Source organism: Idiotropiscis lumnitzeri, chromosome 10 (assembly GCF_059441095.1).
Source record: "Idiotropiscis lumnitzeri isolate Australia: NSW breed Sydney's pygmy pipehorse chromosome 10, RoL_Ilum_1.0, whole genome shotgun sequence".
Taxonomy (NCBI): domain Eukaryota; kingdom Metazoa; phylum Chordata; class Actinopteri; order Syngnathiformes; family Syngnathidae; genus Idiotropiscis; species Idiotropiscis lumnitzeri.
In genome coordinates, this window is record NC_142400.1 from 13,901,654 (window position 1) to 13,923,681 (window position 22,028).

General features: G+C 38.2%; 1 protein-coding gene across 1 annotated transcript in view; it reads left to right on the forward strand.

Moving 5' to 3' along the window:
• The first annotated feature begins 504 nt into the window (after nt 1-504).
• Nucleotides 505-22,028, forward strand: part of triob (trio Rho guanine nucleotide exchange factor b) — a 93,283-nt gene continuing 71,759 nt past the window's right edge. Inside the window, exons 1-2 of the mRNA XM_088305754.1 lie at nt 505-905; nt 10,080-10,133. Of these exons, the coding sequence (XP_088161880.1) occupies nt 836-905; nt 10,080-10,133 (124 nt within the window). The 5' untranslated portion in view covers nt 505-835. The remainder of the gene's footprint in view (nt 906-10,079; nt 10,134-22,028) is intronic.

Genomic DNA, 22,028 nt, shown 5'->3' on the forward strand with positions numbered 1-22,028 from the left:
AGGTGGCTTATAATGCATACCTTTTCTGAACCTCTTTTTCAAAAATATTTGTATTTTTATTTTGGTCGTCGAACGGCTGTGACGCCGCCAACAAGACACTACTAAAGAGGGCATCTAGGTGGCAGCAGCGCACCAAACCAGCTCAAAGGTCCAAGGAAGAGTTCAGGAAGCGGAGAACAGGATTAAAATTGTGGGCCAAATGACCTCATGTTGTAGCATCGTCTCCCCCCTAGCCGTTAGAGCTCACCACGAACACCTTCGTTTATGATGGAATAAATGTTTTGATCAGAAAAAGAAATCTTCACAGCTCTGCTCGTGACTCAAAGACCCGACACGCCTACGTGGTACACAAGAGCAGAACTGTCAATGAGCTCATCATGTGGGCTTCCTCTGGTGTGAAAAGCCAGAAGAATGATAACACTCCCTTCACGGCCCGCATCAGCACCGCAGTGACGTGGGAGGGGGATAAATTCAAAGTGGTGCACAATGCACCAACCCCACCTCCTCCAGAAACGGAATCCCAGGATATCCCACCCCCAATCGTTTCCAATCCTCCTCCCCTATTTTTTTTTAAACCTCCACCTTATTTCACGACATGATCAACCCTCCCTTCTCTTCCTCGGTTCAACTCGGGAGCGCCGCCGATCGGTCGTGAGGATTTCTCCCTTCTCCGTCAAAATGGAGGAGGTCTTTGGTTTAATGAGGGGAGCGCCGATTCTAAGGTCGGATCTGCTGCGATGAAAAGTTCCAGCTTGCTGTTGTGACAAGAGCCGACACCGAATCGCTCGGGTTTGTGGATTTTTGAGGGGCGGTTTGCGCACGAGAGAGCGCGGCCATGAGCGCAGCGGAGGGGCTTGATGAGGCTGCAAAGGACGCTCCAGACGTAGCGGCGTTTTTCAAATCCGGTAAGTCAGGAAGGGGCGAGTCTGCTTCCAAGCAGGGGGGGAGTAAATGCACGACTGTCGGTGTGCTCACCGTTGGGCTGTGTCATTGTTAGATGGCCTCACGATGACTAAAAAAAAAAGGTTGCGCGTGAACCCATTGACCGCATTTTATTCCACCGGTTTGTCACGCTGTGGATCCCAACCATTAATGATACATTAAATGTGCGTGATCCAGAGCTGTGTGGCCGTCTTGGAGGTATCAGATGGCTGCACCTATATCCAAACTGGACACATGATCATCAACCTATAACGGATACCTGGCTAAAATGATTATTTCACCCTCTGGGACAATCATGCATGAATGGGCAATGCATCGCACGGGGCCTTTCTGACAGTATGGCATCATCGTCATGACGAATAAGAATAGCCGAACCCTTTATAACAATGCATCCAAAACGTAAACACGTTTTATGGGGCCTGTCCTGGTGGCTGACATCATGCACGTCAGTGTTGTTGTGATGTGACTTGGAAGAGGAGAGCTATAATCATCTGATTTGTACTTGCTGGGCGTGCATGGTGTCGTTTCATGGCATCATCTCAAACGCACAAAATGATGTGCTTCGTGCTTATGAGTAACTGTCCCACAATATTAGGGACACCTGCACACCCAGGATTCAAGCTCTATCAAAAAGCCTCTCTTTAGAAGAGTGACACAGAGCTATACTATTTTGTTTTTCACAAAGCTTTATTGGAAAGTGTAGCAGTGCAGTACTAGGCATCACATCACAAGATTTTTCACGTCAAGGCAACCAAAATATGGACCTGAAAATGATGCAGTGCCGCTCTTCGCCACTATAAACACAAACACAATAATAAATCTTAACTGTATCCAGAAATACATAGACATTGTATTCCATCAGGCAAAAAACAAACACGCAACCAAAGAAGTTGTTTTCAATTTTGTGGTCCATTCAAATTAAAGAGTTAAGATGTTTCAATCCAATTTAATCGATATATGTGTGGGAACCAAATAAAAATGGGCTGTGAGTGTGACTAGTCTCACGGGATAAAGTTACTTCAGGTTTTGTATTGAATTTCATTGGATTGTATTTGTGTTCCCAATGAAGTGGCAAGTGAGTGTATGCTTGCACTTTGCGGGTGATGTCCCGGTTAAAATAGTATGTTTTAGTTTTACATTAATGTAATACTTACATGTGGAAATTATAGCGGAATGATGCATGGCAAGATATATTTTTTTTATTAGTCCACCAATAATGTTATTCTTCCCCCCTCAACCTTTAAACTCCACTTGACCCTGTTGTTATGAGGACTGAAAATGCAATTTTTTTTTCTAGTTATGTTGTGCATTAGGGGTTAGGAGTGATGCTGCCCCCATAAGAGGGGGACCACCAGCACTTATCCACCCCACAAGAAACAGCTGTCTCCCCCTCTCTTACTCAGCTGTTTCTCTTGTTGACACCTGGTGCCATTGAGTCTACCGTTCACCATCTAAGCATTTGCACAAACACACAAAATGTACAAATGTCCACCAAATTACATACGAGGCATCCAATGTAGGAGAATTCTTTTTAAGCAAGCATGCACATTACAATCTTGTTTTATGAATATGTGCTGTAGGAGCAGCGCTTATCACATTTTTATATTGTTTTAATCCAAAATGTTTTTTTATGGTTCTGTGATGGTTAATTCAAAATAATCTGAATGTCTTAAACCAAAATTATATAGACTTTGGCTCAGAATTCACTTCATCAAATCACTTTTTTCTCTCTCTCACTGTTTTAAAAAAATAACCAAAAATACATATGGTAAAAAGGCTTTCGCTTGTATAGCGCATTTCAATTTTCAACTTACTCAAAGCATGTTAAGTGCTTGTTCACTTGAGTATCCTGCTCTGCTCAATGACAATTCAACATGGTCATGGTGGGGTTAAGGTCGACGGGTGATGTAATAAATCGTTCATGAGAAATCAACTTTCCTAGACAGTCAGTTGGGAATCTTGTTATTTTGATCATTTTCTTTTAAATATAAATGCTGTACTCTTTACAGTTGCTTGGGTTCATTGCAATGTATTTTTTGGTCTGTCACAACGAATCGTTTAGAAATCGTAAATAATTGATAATGGGAAGTGTTGGCAATTAATTTCATTCTCGATACAATACAACTTTATTTGTATAGCGCATTTGACAGCAGCTGCAGTTGTGTACTGTTCTTCAATGTTAATTTTCACCTGTAAGGGATGTAAACAAATAAGTTTAAAATGCATTGACTAATTGAAAAAGTAATAAACAGATTAATCTATTCCAAAAATAATCATTAACTGCAGCCCAAATTTCCCTAAATTGTGTTGCACTTTTTCAGAGAATGAAGGTGGCTATTTGGATGTTTATATAGCAGCAAAGGCAGTTCATACAATATTCATGATGAAGAAAGAAATGGTTATGGTCTCTGACTATTATGTAGAGAATGTAAGGAAAATACTTTTTATTTTTGTTCTAAAAGAGAATAACGCGAAGTGCAAAGAGGAGAATAATAGCCGAGTAAAATGAAATCAACGATAGTTGGTGGTTCCTATTCATATTGGGTTTTTTTTTCCCTTCTTGCCACTCACATACTCTCATCAAATCATGATAGCCAGGAGGGAATGCACCAAATTAAACATCCATTCATTCATTTAAAGCCCTTAATACACTTTTAATTCAACTATTGCTCTGTTCTGTAACCTAATACTCTTCATTCATTCATGCAAACAAAGTATTGATCTTCTCAGTCAGTTTTCTAATCTATCATTTAGCAAAGTGCTCTCTAGCTCAATTAACCGCTATGTCCAGGCATTTTATTTTTTGATTATCAATGTTATTGTTTTTGTTTTATTTACCAGTTTGCCTCTTTACTGTATTTTGATTTACAGATTACACCAAATACACATTTAGGCTCAGTACATGCCTTACATTTAGGTGTGAATAAACTAACCAGGAAACATTCAGTCCTGTTGGTCCGAGTCTGTTGTGACTTGACAATATTTGCCATTTCGTCCCTGCAAAAGCTGTCATTGCAAGGGCATCTCCTGGGGCAACCCATGGACTTTGTAGTTAGATTTTGGTCTTTTCATCTTCTTGTGAAACAATTCTTGTGTCCATCTTCACAGACTGTATGTTCTTTTATGCTATGAGAAATTCCATTAAAATTCTGTCAGCTGTCTTTGGAGGTTTGCGCAAAAAAGGCATTGATATTTTGCACTGCTCATAATTCTTTCCACCATGGCGAGAGGCCATGTACAGACATGCATCCTGGTTGACTATATAGACTTAATACCCATCCCATCATCAATCCCACTTCCTTTCATTTGTCTAGCACGCAACCTAATTTTTGCCAGCCTGTTGCGTGAAGAAATCTTGGCACACAACTGCTCATCCTAATTGAGCCCAATCAGTATGTTCCCAAAGTTTGAATTTGTTGAACTGTGTCGTATTTTCCTGGACATCTCTTGGCATTTCGAGGGTCCTTTTTAATTAGCGAAGGTGATGTTGCAGCTTTTTGTCCCATTAACTGAGATTTTTAGCTTTCAGATAAAGTGATAACAACATTGGGTGACAGAGTTGTCATTTTCAACAGGACACGGAGAGCTCTTTTGTTTTTCAACTTCAGATGTCTTCTAATTTGCCTCACTTAAATGGATAAATATTAGCAGTAGGCATTGGCCAGTATTATATTCTGACAGTCTGATTTCCGTGAGCAAAATTGTTACAATATCACTTTATCATGGTATTAAAATGACAGCCCTAGAATGTATGTACCGTATTTAAAAAAATATGTGGGTAAATTAAAACTTTTCCCCCATTGAACACAATTTATTTTATTTTTAAACAAAATATTGAATATTTTTTTTACTTTTAAGAGCAATGTAGCATGTTAAGTTGAAATGGATTAATCCAAAAATAAATACTAATCTTCCTTTTTAATTCTTCATAGCAAGTCGCACTGTCACAGGTCAGCTATTTTTAGAACAGACCCATGAGCTACTCACGTTGCCCTTGGGGCTAACGAGTACATGCTGGCATCATTGTACATTAGTCAAAACACATCCGTGTAAGTAAATGTAACTGTGTCTCTTTCTTATTAGCTCACTTCATCCCCGCTCCTTCCTGTCTGCACTCATCCATCCTCTCTCTGCTTGCCAAGAAGGGGAAAAAAATTAATTGGGGGCAATTAACTTCAAAGAGGCGGCTTGTTTGCTCAACTCTGCAAGCAGCAATCACATTGTACCCTGCTTCGAAGTACTCTCAAAAAAGAAAATAAAAGCACCCATCACAGAGCATAACAGATAGTATTAGCAGTTATTGAAACCATGACTTTTTAAAACAATGGTTAACCGTCAAACAAGTAATTAGTCCACGCCTAATTAGCCGTGTGATTCTACAGAACTCCAAGATACTCTAATCTTTATATATGAAGTTCACTTCATCGGCAACTTGTCAATTTAAAATATCCAGTTGACTGATTAGATTTTGAGTTTGACCTCTGTCATATGTGTCGAAGCACTGTGGTGTGAGTACAGCTTAAAATAACTTCTAAAAAATGCACATTTTTATAACATTTAATTTAATTCTCTCTTGAGTAACATATAATGAAGTTACTGGGTATTACTGATCAAAACTACATCGTGAAATTCAATTGGCGTAGAAGCTACTGCATGCACACTGCAATAAAATGTCTTATTGTCAAACCATCTTAAGCTAACTGTCACTCCATTTTGACACTGTGTGAGACTTGCTCCTTTTTTGTTCATCAGACACACTACATTGCTGGCAGGGTTTCTAATTTGTGCAAGCCTGTTGTGTTTAATAATGAATTTTTTCCACATCAAGGGAATAATTTACACATTGAATCTTAAGGATTTCCTGTACGTTTCTCGCTGTATTCTGAGCAGTTAATTTTTATTTTAATTTCCTTATGCGGGGAACAATAGAGGAACGAGCAAACAATTCCTTTCATATATAAGATTACAGCATAGTGAATCTAAGGAAGGCCAGATTAAAAAAGGGATAGCCATACTTAAAAGGATAAACAAGTCTTCCTCCATCAAATTATAGAGTTCAAGTTTAGATGGGCCACGCCTTGCCGAAGTCGACTTCTTTACTCTCCACAAGGCTGAACTGCTTTGGTTATATCAAGGGGCAGTCTAATTGGCAGTTGGTCAGCGTTGAAGACCAAAAGCATAGATCGGCATTGGCTGCGCTGCAAAATAGCTGACCCCTATGTACATGTCGGCTTTCATACAACCCAAGAAGAAAGAGCTTGTGAGGTAGGCTTTTATTTTTAATCATTTTTTTTATTTTTATTTTTGAATAGTGTGCATTCACCACAGCGTCTTGTGCAGATCTCTCTGAATTACTAACCAGGACAAATATAAAAGCACCACAACAGTCTGCTTTTTAGAGTTCCAAATATATGAGTATAGTTAATTCATTTGTTCAGTAAAGAGTCAGTTAGTAAATAAAATAGATAAAAAAAAAATCACATCATCAATTGTGCTGTCCTAGATAAAATTTTTTCACTAGAAACTTCCAATTAAAAATCTGCAATGATCTTAATGCGCTAGTCGTTGACCAGCTGAAGATTTCTTTTTTTTTGTAGTCCATTTTAGTGTGATGAAAGTCAATCCAAATTCAATTAATCTGTGACATAATTGAAATTGTTCATCTTCAGCACGTAACGCGACACAAGTGTTGTGATGTTCTTGAGTTCTTGTTGCTGTTGTGTTTATTATTGGACAGAACTTGTTTGCGACAAAGAAAGTATTACTTTGCATTGCTGCCCTCGTCGACGACTTGACTAAATGGTTCAACCCATTACTGTGTGAGAACGCCGGCAATTTACCATTGTATCTTGTAATTAAATGATCAGAAATGGCCAAAAGTTGTTATCAGCATTAAGCTAAACATGTCAAGGATGTTTGTTGAAGCAATTGGTCCAGGAAGTGTCTTGCAGTTCAAAATGATATTTCGATTGTTTTCCACTTGTTTATATTGTCATCCTGTATATGATCGATCTCAGCGGAGGCTCAATGTTTTGATAGGTCACATGCCCTGTGAATGTAACACTCCTCGGCGAACCAAATTATTGATCGGTTGAAAATATCATGTGTGTACATGCATCCGTGCAATCAAACCTCTGTTGTGAAAAGCAAACACTGACATACTTGTATCAATATATTGGATGTATGTAAATTCATCTTTTGGAAGATGTTTTAGCTTTTTGTGCAGCTTAAGAGATTGTGAATTGAATGAATAAACAGAAGGTCCCCACTTCCCTTGAAAAATCAGTTTGAGTGCTGAGAATCACTTTCACCTATCTGAAATAGCAAATTAACAAATTAAATCAACCACATACTGATATGGCCGCCAAATCTGGCCTTGTATTTGCCTCTAGTGATGTACACAACCATGTAAATGTTATTATAAAAAAGTTGAAGCTTGTGTTTATTTGATCAAATTCAGGAATGACAATATAGAGGTGATCCATTTGTACACTGTACTCGCTACGATCCTGAACGTATGAGGATAGCCTCATTACCTCACTTACACAGCGAATACACTAGCACAGTTATAAATCACTAGATCCCACCCACATCGCCTTGGGACCTGGAAGTAAGGACAAGGCGGGGTGGAGGGATGATGCCTGAGTGAGGCACGGGTGGAAGTAGGATGTGGTGGGGGTCATAAAAATAGGATGTGTGTCTCCTGCAAGTTCCTCATGTGATAAGAGAGAACCACTGAAAAAAAACCAACAATTGTATACAATGGATCTTAGAGAATAAACAAGATGGATATTGACCTTCCTGAATTTTATCATGCCAGCTTCATCGTTAATACATTAGACTTTACAGGATCATGTACAGAAGTACTGTTGCTCCAAACTCGTGAGTTAGACTTTACACAGATCAGATCAGCCGAATCTGCAATTGTTTTAGCATTCTATACAAAATTGGTGATCGGTTGAGATGTCATAATTTGTGAATCTACAAGGTAAAACATAAAAGCAAAAACACAATCTTCTTCACTCCAGAGACGTTGCTGCCATTATTATTAATTTGAGGTTTTGCAGCTTACATAGTCTTCATACTTTACATGTGTGAAGATAATTGTTGAAAAAATATAAATAAATAAATATATATATATATATATATACTTGTATAACCATCCGCGCTCACACTCATACCTAAGGACAATTTAGAGTGTTAACCAATGTCTTTTAATTCCTAATTAATCAGAAACTGTCTAGCTAAGCTGGCATGAAACGAAAAATATTTCATTTGATCACAATTGTTATGAACACAATTATCATGATTAGTGGTATACTTAACACAATCCAGCTAAAACAAATGTACGGTAAATAAAAAAGGTCCTAGAAGCACAGAAAACATTGCCGCTGGTCCACTTCCCCTCTGCTGTCGATGACTACGTTTCAGCACATGATGACACACGTATAGATACACTTTGCCTCTGGCGCTTCCTCATTAACCACCGCTTGTAATGGTAATTGAAATGTGAACCAGTATTTTTTATTAACAGTTCCACCCCGCTAGAGGTCTGTGCTCTTTTATGTGCGATTCAAAGTTCTTATTTTAAAAATTTTTTTTTTTTTTTTCAAAACAGAACAACTTTGTGGTGCATTTACATGCACTGCATGTGTGAGCTTGTGTACTGCTCCAAGCCTACTTGTCTTCTCAACAGCTGTGCATGGCCTGTCCAACACAAACTGCTCTCTCTCCCACTCAAGTGTGCACCAACATTCCACTTTGCTTTGAAGACAGCAGCAGGCTTTGATCCGTGTCGCGTGAACATTGCCAGCCTACTGCTCCTCTGGTTCAGAAAGGCTAAACTGCTGCTCGGCATCCCCGCCATCGGATTGAAGCAAGCTCAAACTTGGCATCCTACCACATAGGCTTGCAGAATTACTGACATAGAGAACACGTGTATAGCAATTACCCAAAAAGTAATACATGATTGAGCATCACAAACATCTTCAAGGCTTTGAGCCAAGCGGCATTATCACTTTCCAAACACTTTGCATAGAAATATGGTCCTACATATCGTCTCATTGGACCAGACACTCTTCCTACACCACGCCGTAGAAAATGAAACATGCAGGAAGTGAACAGGTGCTTGCTGTAATCCGAAAGCATATGCCATGCTGTTCTTTTTAGAGAGACAGCTGGGTGAAGCTGAGCCAGAGGAGACCTAATCTGACCCTCATCCGTGGTTTTCTCTCCCTGTTATCTTGTGCTACAACCGTGTCCTACTGGCGTGACCCAGAAACAGGGTTTGTCAGTCTGTGACTTGGTCAGATATGTTTGTCCAAATAAAACGCATCTTTAGTGTTTCACTAAGTTGGTGTTTCATTTCAGTTGAAGTTAATTCAGTAGTTTGTGTTGATCAGACATACTGTCTTACTTTGCATTTCATGTCTCTTATTTAAGTATCGCAGTTGTATTTTAAAACCTTGACATCAGGAAAAAAAAATGCTTATTCACTAAATTATTTGTGTAAACTTAACGTTTTATCTTCTTGAAGAGGATCCCTTTATGAAAAGTTGTAAACTTTGTCTGGTACTTCTTAGATTGTGCGCAGATATAAATGGTTGAATGACTGCGTATACAAGTGAGTCGGGGAGGAAATTGTATTCGCACCTGATTTCATTTTGAGCTACTGTATGTGAGTCATCTGGGAATTAAGAATGAGTGATGCCAAACATTTCCAGTAACGATACATTTTGCCACATGACACAATGCTAATGCTTGAATTTACACATGCATTTAAAAAATATCAGTGTGACAGTTTTTTTTTCTTCAAAATTATTTTAATGGAAACATTCAGAATTTTAGGGGGTTGAGAAGTTTCGGTATTTCCAATATGGCTTACTAAACGATTTGGGACATTATTTGGACAAAATACTCCAAGGATCAAGAATTACAGTACACTTAACCATCATTATTATTGTGAATATCACAATGTTGGCAACCCTTCACCATCCCAACAAATAAGGCATTCTCAAAAGTTTTCACCGTCATTCCCAAGATCTGACTCCTGACCTAAAATACTAAATAAATGGTTAGACAGGTTTTGTTGTATACACTCAAAACCTCAATTTTGAATTTGTTTTCTGTCTTTCTAGATTTCTCACTTCCAAAATGTGAATCTAAACTGGATGGACCCGGTCAGACCTCAGGTAGGATTTTCTTTAACAAGCCAAATGGCAATTTTCCTACATAAAGTGTGTGAACAGTTTCAGCTGAATTTCCATGCTTTGTGTCAGTTGTATAATCAAACAGAATATACATTAAACAAAATGAAAAGAGGTACAAGAATCGGTACCTTCTTGCAAAAAAAAACTGGGGTACAACCCGCTTCCCCATCTAACTCAAGGCCCGCGGGGCAGATCCGTCCCGTCACGTCGTTTTTAAAAATATATATTTTTTTTTTTTACAGTAATTGAACAAACTATTGTCCTTGACTTCTGATTTCTAAACCAGTAAGCCATCAATTTGTTGTGTATTCAGTTTGTAATAATTTGATGAGACGATATATATATTTCTATTTATAATATATTTAGTTTCACCCTCATAACGTCACTCCAAGGTAAGCTGCACATAACACACCACCCAAAATAATTATTGAAATACTGATAATCTCATCTCAATTTCCGTGTGAAATCTCGGCCTATTTAATTGAACACAAAGTTGATAAACTCACAAGAAGCCAGGACTTATTCTCTTGTAAATTATTTTTTCTATTTCTTTGCTTTGGTTACATTTTGTTGACTATGACAGACGAATGGCCACAGTCCACTCGCAGGCGGCAGCCCGCCTATCGAACAGACATCAATAGTATGTGTTGTCTTTCGCCCAGTGAGGGCCATGTGGTTTACACATTTTTTTTCCTGATGTTTCCAATTGGGTCATCCAGTGCTAAACATTTCACTAGACTTTTTTTTTCTCCAACTGACAGTCTATCCTATTATTCCCAGTTGCCAGAATCCGAAAGGGGTGTTAATAGGAAGCGATTGGATGTGCCAGCCAAATCCCGTGCTTACCCTTTGCCCAAAGCCTCTCGAATTTCAGCCTTGCGGGATGCAATGAAAGAAAAAAGGTTATTCCTGTATTCAAATTCAGATCACACAAATTCATGAGCTTTTCACACCGAATTTGAGTTAATGAGATTACAGTAGAATTGTGTAGACAAAATTAAGTGTTAATGAAGCCAGCCTAGGTGCCTTAAAACAATTTATATGGAGACACCGGTGGAAACAACATTGTTGAGAAATTAAAAATAACTCCTATTTATTAGTTGTTAAAATATTTATAACTTCAAATTAACAACTACTAAGGTGTAGTTACAGCCAAGCAACTTTTCTTAAAATGTTACAACTGTATCCACACATTTATGACTTAGCTTGTATACAGAAAGTTGTATAAATGTATAATTTGCTTGAATTTGACATTGTATTGTTTCCTAGTATTGTGAAAGTGGCATTTATTACTTTGTCTTTTTTTATTCTTACTTAGTACTTTAATTGCTTGCCATCTCTCCAGGAATCAGTGGTTTTCTATTTAGTCCTTCACTAAGATGTTCACTTTGCTGTCGGTAGGAGCTTCTGTGTATCAAATAGGGGTGTGACAGTCTGGCAAAAATCACAATTTGATATATATACCTTGGTTTTAAGGACATGTTTTGGGTCATCGGGGAGAAAATGCAAGTAGTCTTGTCTTTTGTAGAAACAGGAGTCGAATCAAAGGCAATCTTTATTTGTCATTCTTTAGAAATGAATGGCAGACTGTAAGCAGCAATTTTTCCAATAAAAGTAATTCTCAAATACACCTACAAATGCATTCAATAATATTTTAGCTTTTCATTTTTGCAAAGTGCAGCATCAATAGCTTTTTGATTCTGATAAATTATGATGCAGACATCAATCTCATAAACTAGTGATGTTTGTTATCCCTTTGGCTCAATCTGTAGAGGCAACAAAAGCCGTTTTCAAGGAGATATATTATGGAAAGTGTTTTAAATTTTGGAAAAATCGAGTGTCTCCTTAAAATACCATTGGAAGTTGAACTTTTTTGGTGCCATGCTTGTTCGTGCTATCCTGATGTCCATGCTTGTGTGATGCCATTTCAAATAAACAAGCAAGACGTAGTGCTTGTAGCATGTTGCTAGCCATCGCATTTGGTTACTGAATGGCATCTGGCCAAGTGCGAGGCAGTTAGTGTGGGAACTCAACGACTCTTAATCATGATTTGCAGATTTCCCTTTTTTTTTTCTTTTTCTCACTTTGTTTTGCCACTGCTGGTTTGGACCTGTTGTTGTTTCCTTTTCGGGGATATGACACGAACTCAACTGGATGCATCCTGTTTGCCAGTACAAGGCGCCCTTGTTTGCGCCCTTGTTTGCCCTTCGTGTTTTTCAAAACTCTAGTGTTTTCATGATTTTTCTGAGAGTGTGCTTTAAGGCACCGATCGTTTTCCAACACGGGAAAGCACCTTGCTTATGCTTGCTTGTTATTACGGACTGCATGTCATTTTGGAAAGTTGAAAATCAGAATATATTCAACTTGATTTCGAGACTCTTACCTAATTTGCTTTCAGTGTAATGGCACGCCACAAGACATTTTCATCCATTGTTTGAGCTGTTATTGTTTTTTTGTTTTTTTCCGCAACTGTAAGGAAGGCCTTGGGTTAAACGTCTGTTTCCTGTCGGTGCTGCACATCATTAAAAGTGTTACGTAAATAATGCAAGTCGGCTTTTTATGATGTTTTGGGAGAGTGGGGTTTGAGTATTTAAATATAATCACCAGTTGCGACAAATAAATCTACAGTTTCACTTTTTTATGACATTTTTACCACCAAAAACAGGTCACCACTAAGCTTAATGTACGATCACGGGTGTTATTTTTGGATATTCTTGAACTCCAATTCAAGAGTTTCGCCAAGATAATCATGATCGGTTTCCATCGACACTGTGAATGACAATTTGTTTATTGTTATGAATGTTAATTAAGATTTAGAACTGTAGTGCTTCTACTGGGATCTATTTGTAATGTTTTGGGTTATCCTATTTAGCTTCAATCCAGTGGTTAATGGTTGCTTGCTGGGGCTTTTCTGCTGGGGATGCACACGTGCACACACACATGCACACGCACACAAATTGTAGAGACAAGTGTCCCAGAAACACTGTTGGCCCACATATGGATTTACAGACTAAGCGTGCTCAGAGTAAATATTTGGACACTCCCCCAGATATGCTTTGGCTCTCAGGCCCAGATAATCTGCAACAGTAGCCAAATGCCTGTTCACTCTGGACGATTCTGATCTCTTTCTGCATTACGGATATTATCCTATTCAGAATATTTCCTTTCTCTTCCATTTTCTGGATGTGAAAGGTCAACGGCGTCTCCTCCATGTGGTTCTGTTCCGTTTAATTCAGTTCACAAGTGAACTTCAGCTGTGTTTCTCATCTGTACCCATGCCACACTGTGGTTCCAATTGCATTTGGGTTTTGAATACTAAACATGTGCGCAGCAGGCAGACAAACAGACTGGCATAACTACTCACACTGTACACACATACCCTTTTTAAGCAGTTGGAAGTTGTCTTCAATGAAGTTTTTGTTGTTGCATTCACCCCGCAGAGGCCAGGTTGGGCTATACTGGAGTGCATATTTGTGTATGCTTGCTTATAATGTTGTTTTTTATTCTGAACCAACACATTTTTCTCAACAATAATGGAGGAACACATTACTACTGTAGTATTAAACATCATGAATAGATCGATTATCGTCATTTTGGCATTTTGCTGAAAATGTGTTAATGTAGCTCATGGAGGTACCTGAAGCACTTTTATATGGAGACACCAGTGGATACAACATAGTTGATAAATTAAGAATAACTTATTTCTTATTAAACTGTTTAGTTTTTTTCACCTTCAGAGAGTCTTGACGCGAAAGACTGCCGCCGAAACATGTCAGGTAAATAACAACCTAAAAAATTCTGCCTGAGATAAAAGTACTAATGACTTAAATTATAAATAAGAGATCGAATTAATTTGATTCAGTCATTATTTCTTAGTTGTTAATTCATTTGTGAATTTATTTCATATCTGGGAGGTCTTCAAATTCCAAATGAGTTCCGTTCCTACGCTGGCAACGCAACTTGAATTTTCGCGTAAATGTGAATGAACCCTTTAACACCCTCTAAATCTGAAATGAATATGCACATTACGTGACATATTAATAAAATAAATGTAATTAAATTTAAAAAACCAAAAAAAACCTACTGTAATTCTAATAATGGGCCTCGTTAAGTTGGCGATTACCGCATAACTTGAGGACCATCTGTATTTGGCATTTTGATTGTCTGCCCTAAGTTTTTTTTGTTTGTTTGTTTGTTTTTTTTAAATCTGATGCCCAATGATACATCTATTTAAAACTGTGTTAGCTTCAAGGAATAATTATTTATTTTATTATTTTCTTAATTATAAGGGAGTTATTTAAATTTTCAATTAACTGTATAAGAGATGCTGCTGACCCCCGAAATTTGTTGCACCTTTTGTTTTTGTTTGGAATTAAAACAAAGACGAGTGAAATTCAAACATTTTTTTAAAAAATATATATTTATAAATTTGGGAGAAATTTATTTACTCTAGAAAGCTATAGGCAGCTATCGTTTAAGACATTTTCTTTTTGCGTATTTTTTTTTCCCAATGTATTTCAATAGGTGCCAATTATTTGCACATTTTCACCGTTCGCGAACTGGCCCGCTCTTTATCGCCGACAAATAGTGCTGCATCGCTGACTGTATTCTTCTTCATACAGACACCTCATTCAAACTGAATCAACACTCTCATAGATTGTTGCAGCCAACTAGTGCTCACCACCTCTAACTTCTTCAAGACAAAATTAACACCGATGTCAGAATTCTCCACAATCGACTAATCGAATTATTGGCCATGCCTAGTCCACATATCAGTCACTATGTTCGAATAGAATTCCTAGATTTTTTTTATTTAGATTTTATAATACCTTTAACTTAAACAGCTCTCATATATTCAATCAACTATTACAAATATGACATTGTCAAGCCTTATGTAACATTTGCCTGTGTGTATGGAGGGGGGGTGTTATCAGGCACATGACCAAGCATCGGGCCTGAGGCGGACAACATCATTTACACAAAAACACTTACACAGACAAACCACAAACAGATACAAACTTGTCACCACGCGCACACAGACACACACCCCATAAATAAATATACCATGCTGCATGCTAATTAGGTCCATCTGCTCTGAAATGCATTTCCCCTGAAGTCAAGTATTCCTCTGTCCGACCAGCAGTAACACCGTAGTGCTTATCATCTTCATTGTGAAGCCAACATTGATCTCATTTAAATTATAAAGCATTCCACTGTTGTTACTCTAGGACACGATTTAACGATTTGAGTTTCCTATCTGCTTATTTTTTTTCTTTCACTCCACCTCCCCCTCCACCTAGAAGCATTTCTGTTTCCCACATCGTCATCTTTGTCCTCCGTCACTGCCTCCGACCTGCTCTGTTCCTGGAAAGCATTGATGCATAGAAAAGCAAGGGTTCCGCCACATCCCCCAGCCCAATCACCAGTGGCCTCTGAACTACTGTCCGCCAATTGCATCTAGGCAATGGCAAATGGGGGATGGGCTAAGAATAAAGGGTGGGGCGGGTGGGGGAAGTTGTGTGCACGCTGTTTGCTCTTTGATGTGAGGGATATTAAATAAGGATGCTTGGATACTCGGCTGCGGGAACACTGGAATGTCGGTGGATGTTCTCAGATTTATTTCCAGTTCACGTTTGCTTTGCCTTTGCAGGAATAATGATATTTTTGCAATTATAGGTCAGGGAGAGAGAATACATGATGCTGAATTTTACAGCGGTGGATTGTGATGGACACTTTTTGGTTTTCTCCCAAAATGAGGTCAAACAGTGTTAAATGTAGTACCCTGATGTGGTGACTGAGGAAAAAAGGGATTTGATTAGTAAAAAGGGGATTTTTCTCGTTTTGTTCTCGCTTGACAGTAGCAGTAGCATGGTGGAAAACAAATCAGTGGATTGTAACTGGGTTACGTGAAATATTTAATAATACATCAATAGGACTTGTGTATATGCTCATAAATGGGTGGACCTTATCCAGCATCTCTTTGCTGTTACTTTTGTTTTGTCGTCTGTGCTCAAAAGTGGAAATGACCAGCTGGTCACATGTCCATCTACATCATCTCTGCAGCTTCTTGTAAGTTTTACTCTACAATTATGTTTTTAATAATACTGGGATTTGTAAAAACATTTCTCATACTTTGCACTAAAGATAGAGCCTCCTGTCAACAGCGTTACTAGTCTCTATTTTTGATATTTTTGCTTATTAATGGATGTACTCAAGTACCGTATTTTCCGGACAATAAGCCGTTACCTTTTTCCTAGATTTTGAACCATGTGGCTAATACAACGGTGCAGCTTTTCTGTGGATTTTTCTTTCACCGGTAGGGGCGCTCTATGGTTAAAAAAATACGCTAAATATATATATATTTTTTTCCTCTTGGGTCTGTTCCGTTTTAATTAGCAAAGTTGTTGCCGTGTTAAAAGTCACTGTTTTAACAATCTGTTTATGTACCTTTATGTGCATTCACAGTACAGAATCGTTCTGTGCATGCGGTAAACAACAAATTTTGCCTGGTGCGGCATGTATATGTTTTCTTTGTTTGTTTGTTTTTTCAAAATATGGTAATGTGGTATCGCTTCTCACATCCAAAAGTGTTTTTTTTTTTGTTTTTTTTTAAATGATGATTATTTCACATGGCGGTGAAGTGTAACCACCAGAAGAGTTGGGCAGATATATCCTTAGTTCCTTAGTTTGAAAAGAATCCCTTTGTTTTGCTGTTTTCAATCGTAAAGACAAATCCATCTTTCTTGTTACAACAGTATATGATGACGCTGAGCTCTTCTTATTCAAAAGCTTCCTTATTCCTAAAGTTTGATCTTACCCTTTGATGGTAAGCCTGCAGGGTGAAAGTGTTTTATTTGTGAGTATTTTGTAATCTCAGTACAAAAAGCCACTTCACATGAATGCCCCCTGCAATGGAGGCTTTTGCCGGCCGGCCTTGTTATTGGAAACCGAAACAGTTTTGGTGACTTGTGCAGAACATGAGCATAAGCACTTGGTGAGGTCTCGGTGGGGTAGAGTTTAGTAGGGCTGAAATACAATTTCAATTTGTTTTCACAGAAATCCACTTAATAGCAAGTTGTGCTTCTTATTTTTTTCCCTCCTCTGGCATTTGGCTGATTTCTTCTGAAACCAAAATTGTTTGAAACCGTTTTCCCTCAACATTAATTTGTATTGCTCACCACAAAAAAACAATTTATTTTTTATTTACAGGAAACAAGTTTTTCTTTGTTCTTGAAAATTTTAAATTTTTTAATCATCAGCAATTTATTGTTAAATGACCTTTCAAACGGTGTGGATCAGCTGATCCTTATCCCAAAGTAAAGTTCCCCCCCCCCACACACACACACTCTTGTTCTTTTTTCTCCCTGTACACTTGAACAAGTGAAGTGCAAACAACAGGTCAGAAGTCTCCGACATGTTGATGAATAATTTCTTTTGTGCTATTGACTCTGTTATCGACTTCCGCTGCGCTCTTTTTCTTAAATAGTAAACAACCTATTCACTCAGGTTGTCTGTTTCTTAGCTGGAATTGAACTTGCTAGTTGCTTTTTTTTTAGTCAGCGGGGTCTGAAAAGTCACTATAAAGGGACCAAACCGCTAGGTTGGCAGGTCTAAACAGTTTTTCTGCAAACTCGCTCCTTTCTGTCGGTTGTCATATTGTTCGTGTAAGCACTTTAGGTCAGTGGGGACATGCTATAGATTACAAAAGTTGCTAAGAAATTTATTAAAAGAAAATAATGGCTTGAAAAGAAAAAACTCAAGCAATAAAATCAGATTTGTTGTTGGAGAATGTTTCGTATGTAAACATATAATTAAACAGCATTAATAATCTCTTGCTTTTTTAGTGATTTAAAACGCATTACCTTATCCTAGAAAACTATATTCACTCAGTACATATTTTTCAAAGCTAAATCACCTTTTCTGCTCGGCAACGTCTTTAATTGCTCACTTTTTGTTGTATTTTGAGTCCTGCGTTGAAAATGGAAATAAGAAAGATCTGTTTTTTTTTGCCCTTTTTTTTATTGGAAAAGCTTTATAATTGACTCTGAAATGTGCCCAAAAGTTTGGGATTAAAAGTATGAAGTAAAAAGATATTTCATTGATTTTGACTATTCTTTTTAATCATCAAATATACATAATGTGTATTATGTTCTTCATTAACATGTTGGGGATTTTTCCTTGGCCATGTTAATTAGATTTACTTACTTTGGAGTTTTTGTTTTGTTTTTGTTTGTCTAAAAAATGGTTTAGAAGAAGAAGAAAAAAAACCCAAGATATTTCAGTGACCTCTACAGGCTGAGGGAAAGAAAACATTTACTTATGGTCAGACTGCATTTAGGAGTTCGATGCAACACAGAGCATCGACAGTAGCAGAAAAGGCCCCAGCAAGATATAAAAATTAAGCAGATGCATTCTTTATAGTTAAAGTAAACAAAAAATACATTTTCAAAAATTAAAAGTTAATTTACTGGCTTTATATATTTTTTGTCCATTGTCATATTTCTTAATCTATGACCGTTTACTCCACCGCATCATGGTAGTGTGTGTGCACGCACGCATGTGTTTATGCATGGAGATATTCCATCTACCAGGCCTGCTTGCTTTTGTCAGTTGTTTTCAGAGCTGTAGCAACTCTCCAAAGCCGTTGCATCCACTGACCGCCTCCTGGCTGGAGACGAGCCGTGGAGCCATGGTCGACAGTTCCCTGTCTGCTGGGTGCTTACTCAACAGGACAGCAGCCTTTGTGGTGGACAAGTCTAGTGAGAATCTATTCACAGAGAAATAGAGGCAGAGAGGAGGGAAGCATACATACAGTAGATCGTGGGGTTGAGGGCAAAGAGTTTCTGTTTCTGTTGGTTGGAACAAAAAACACAGGGACTCCCTGTTTATCATCAATGCGGATATTTTTTTCCCAAATGTCTCTAAAGAAGGTAGTAAACAAAAGCAGTCGCTTAGCAGCAGTTTGCGCTTGTGAGTAATTTCTTCTTACTGCGCTGTTTCTCCACTATTTGCGTTGCACTGACATAAAGAAATAAGATACTGTCCAATCTTGTCACCACTTGGCAGGTGTTTCCTCACAGTTGCAAATGTATTTCTAGACAGTGTGATGTAATAATATTGTTATAAGTCGTCTTTATGTTTTTCTGGATGGCATGGCAATTTAGCATTAAAATGATGGGATGATAAAAATCAATTTTCGTCGACTGTCTTTCTAAATTTACATGTCAATGAACCCATAGCCGATATCACTGTTTACAGTTGGATCTGGAAGAACCCACAAGTTTATCTGCCCAATATACAGGTAAACAGGTATACAAGTTTGAATACTAAGCACCGACAATAAAGAAGTAAACAATTCTAAAAGTTTACTCATTACTTTCATTTTAGTTGGCCTGGACTCAATTAATTTAAATGAGGGCTGTGTGCCCAGCGATTTTTTTATTTTTTTTATTTTAGCTCTCCCAGCTCCAGTGCCAGATGCATAGAGAGCTAGGTTGCGGCCAAAATCAGGGACCTTGATGGTCCGAAAACCCCCTCCTAGAGAAGCTGGCGCTTGGGATATAGAATGTCACCATCCAGGTAGGGAAAGAGGCTGACTGTGTGCATAGTCTAGAAGTTCCGTCTCAGTCACTGTCGCCTCGACACACAGCTTGGGCTCTGGTACCAGTCTTGAGAGGGGTTGGACTCTTTTCGAATCTTGAGGGGTGTGGAGAAGGTGTGGGCAGACTTGATGCCCCCTGGCTCAATGCGTATATGTTTGGGTTCACCCCAGTGGATTGGAGGGTAGCCTACTTCTGCTTTTGGGTGAGAGAATGGGTCCTGACTGCTCACATGGGAAATGACAGTGAGTCCTGGAGGGGAGTGATTGGGAAGAACAGTCATCTTGAACAGAAACCGAGCGCTGTTCGATTATTGGACTTCTATGCTCATCAAGGATTGATTATAACGAACACCTTTAATTAATCTCTTAGCCTTACTTACCAGTCGCAGCATTTAACATACCTACACAATTTAATGACATCATGAGTTGAATGCACTGTATAATAGTAAGTAAGATCTGTCATCATGTTTTTGTTACCAATTATTTGTTTTAATTTAAAAACCACCAGTCATGGTCGAATGTGAATGAGGCTTTTGTTTGGAAGGAGGTTGCAGGATTGACTCCCTCCTCCTCTATTTATTCCGCTGAATGTCTCTCATTAGGTTTTTTGTACCTTATATTGTGGTCAGTGTGGTAATTTGCCTCTACTTGCTCAAATTATGGGAAATATAAATCCATTGACTATTATGTTTCAAAAACCTACATTATTTGTTAGTTTAACCAATCCTGATTCAATGCTGCCCAGCTTCTGTTCATCCCCTCTTCACTTCACTCAGTATTTTGTTTCGTGTCATCAGTTCACCTCCCATCTGGTCCTCTTAGCTACTGGGCTGTTGTTTTCTACCCCATTCTTTAAACATCCTATTTCCTCCTCTGTGATCTGAGGTTTCTCTTGCACTGAAGATGCACACGTACAAAAACCGACACAAACACACTCTCCCTTGTGCTCACCGTCTGTCAAGTTTTATTTAGTGCATTGTGGCTTGCTGGCTGTGTTTTGTTGTGTGGTGGTACAATCAGTGGATTGAGGAAAGTTTGGATTGAGGAAGCTGATGAATGGTGTTCCTTGAGCTGTACCAAGTCCAGCCCCATGCTGCTTTGTCTCCTTCATTGATGTGTTTATGCAACTCAGCTGGCTGCACTGTGTGTTTCTAATGTATTCAATTGGGTTCTTAAATACAGATAGTTGCACTTGCATATTCAATGGTGAAAAAGGCCTTGTCTCCTCTTTTAAAGCGCTGATGTGTCCACGAGGGCCAGTTCTCCGCATGCATACACGAGGGGCAGATTTGTGAAGGGGGCATCATGCGTACTTATGAAGCCCCAGCATTTTTGTTATTGGTGTTGTTAGGTTTTCTTTGTGGGGTATTGATTATTGGCAGGAATGTTGAAAATGGCCTCAGTTTTGTTCTGCATATTCTCTGCTGCTTGAAGTCCTTTTGCTTAAATTATGTTTGCTGCTCTTGTATTCAGAAAAGCTCCAAAAGGCCAAATATCAAGACTCAAAATATGTATTTTGTTTGCGCAGCAGTTTTGCTCAACATTCACTTAATTTGAGGAACACATTTCTAATTTTGATGTGGGATTTTTTTTTTTTGCAGGTTAATCGCAAGGGGACCTCAAGCAAGTTTTGTTCTGTCAATTAATTTATGACTCAGATTTTCAGAATACTTATTTTTTTTCACATAAATGTTAGAATGATGATGGTGTTGTCACTAACCGGTGAATTCAACTAATAGGGTTACTTGTAAACTAACATAAATGACTTGTAAAGTCAAGTAATTAGTAAGGTAACTGAGCTTTATCAAGGTAACTGGCAACATTGCATGTGAATGTACAAACAACATGAGCATGTTTGTATAATTTTATCTTGTATTTTTGGTGTTAGGGTACAGCGAGTTACAAGCGCACACTTCTCTTTGCAAATGCAGCGGACCTCTCTTCCACCCCGTTTGTGTGAGTGGTGATAATCCTTCACAGTTATTTATTCCAGTTGGATCAGTATGAAATGTGACATACATGCAATGGCTTGCAGTATACATTACAAATGGATATGCCATTATTAAGTACCACACTAGAGAATCCTGTCATCATGACAAGAGATGACCACTACTGAGACACATTTACCTTTCATCTGGAGCTTAGGATTCATAGTTATTTGATCTGATGTTGGGAAGATGAAGGCTTTTATTACTCTGACCCTTGGGTTTGCAATTATTTTAATCATCTGGATCACTTGGAATTATTATTATTTATTATTGTGACTTTGAGCATGT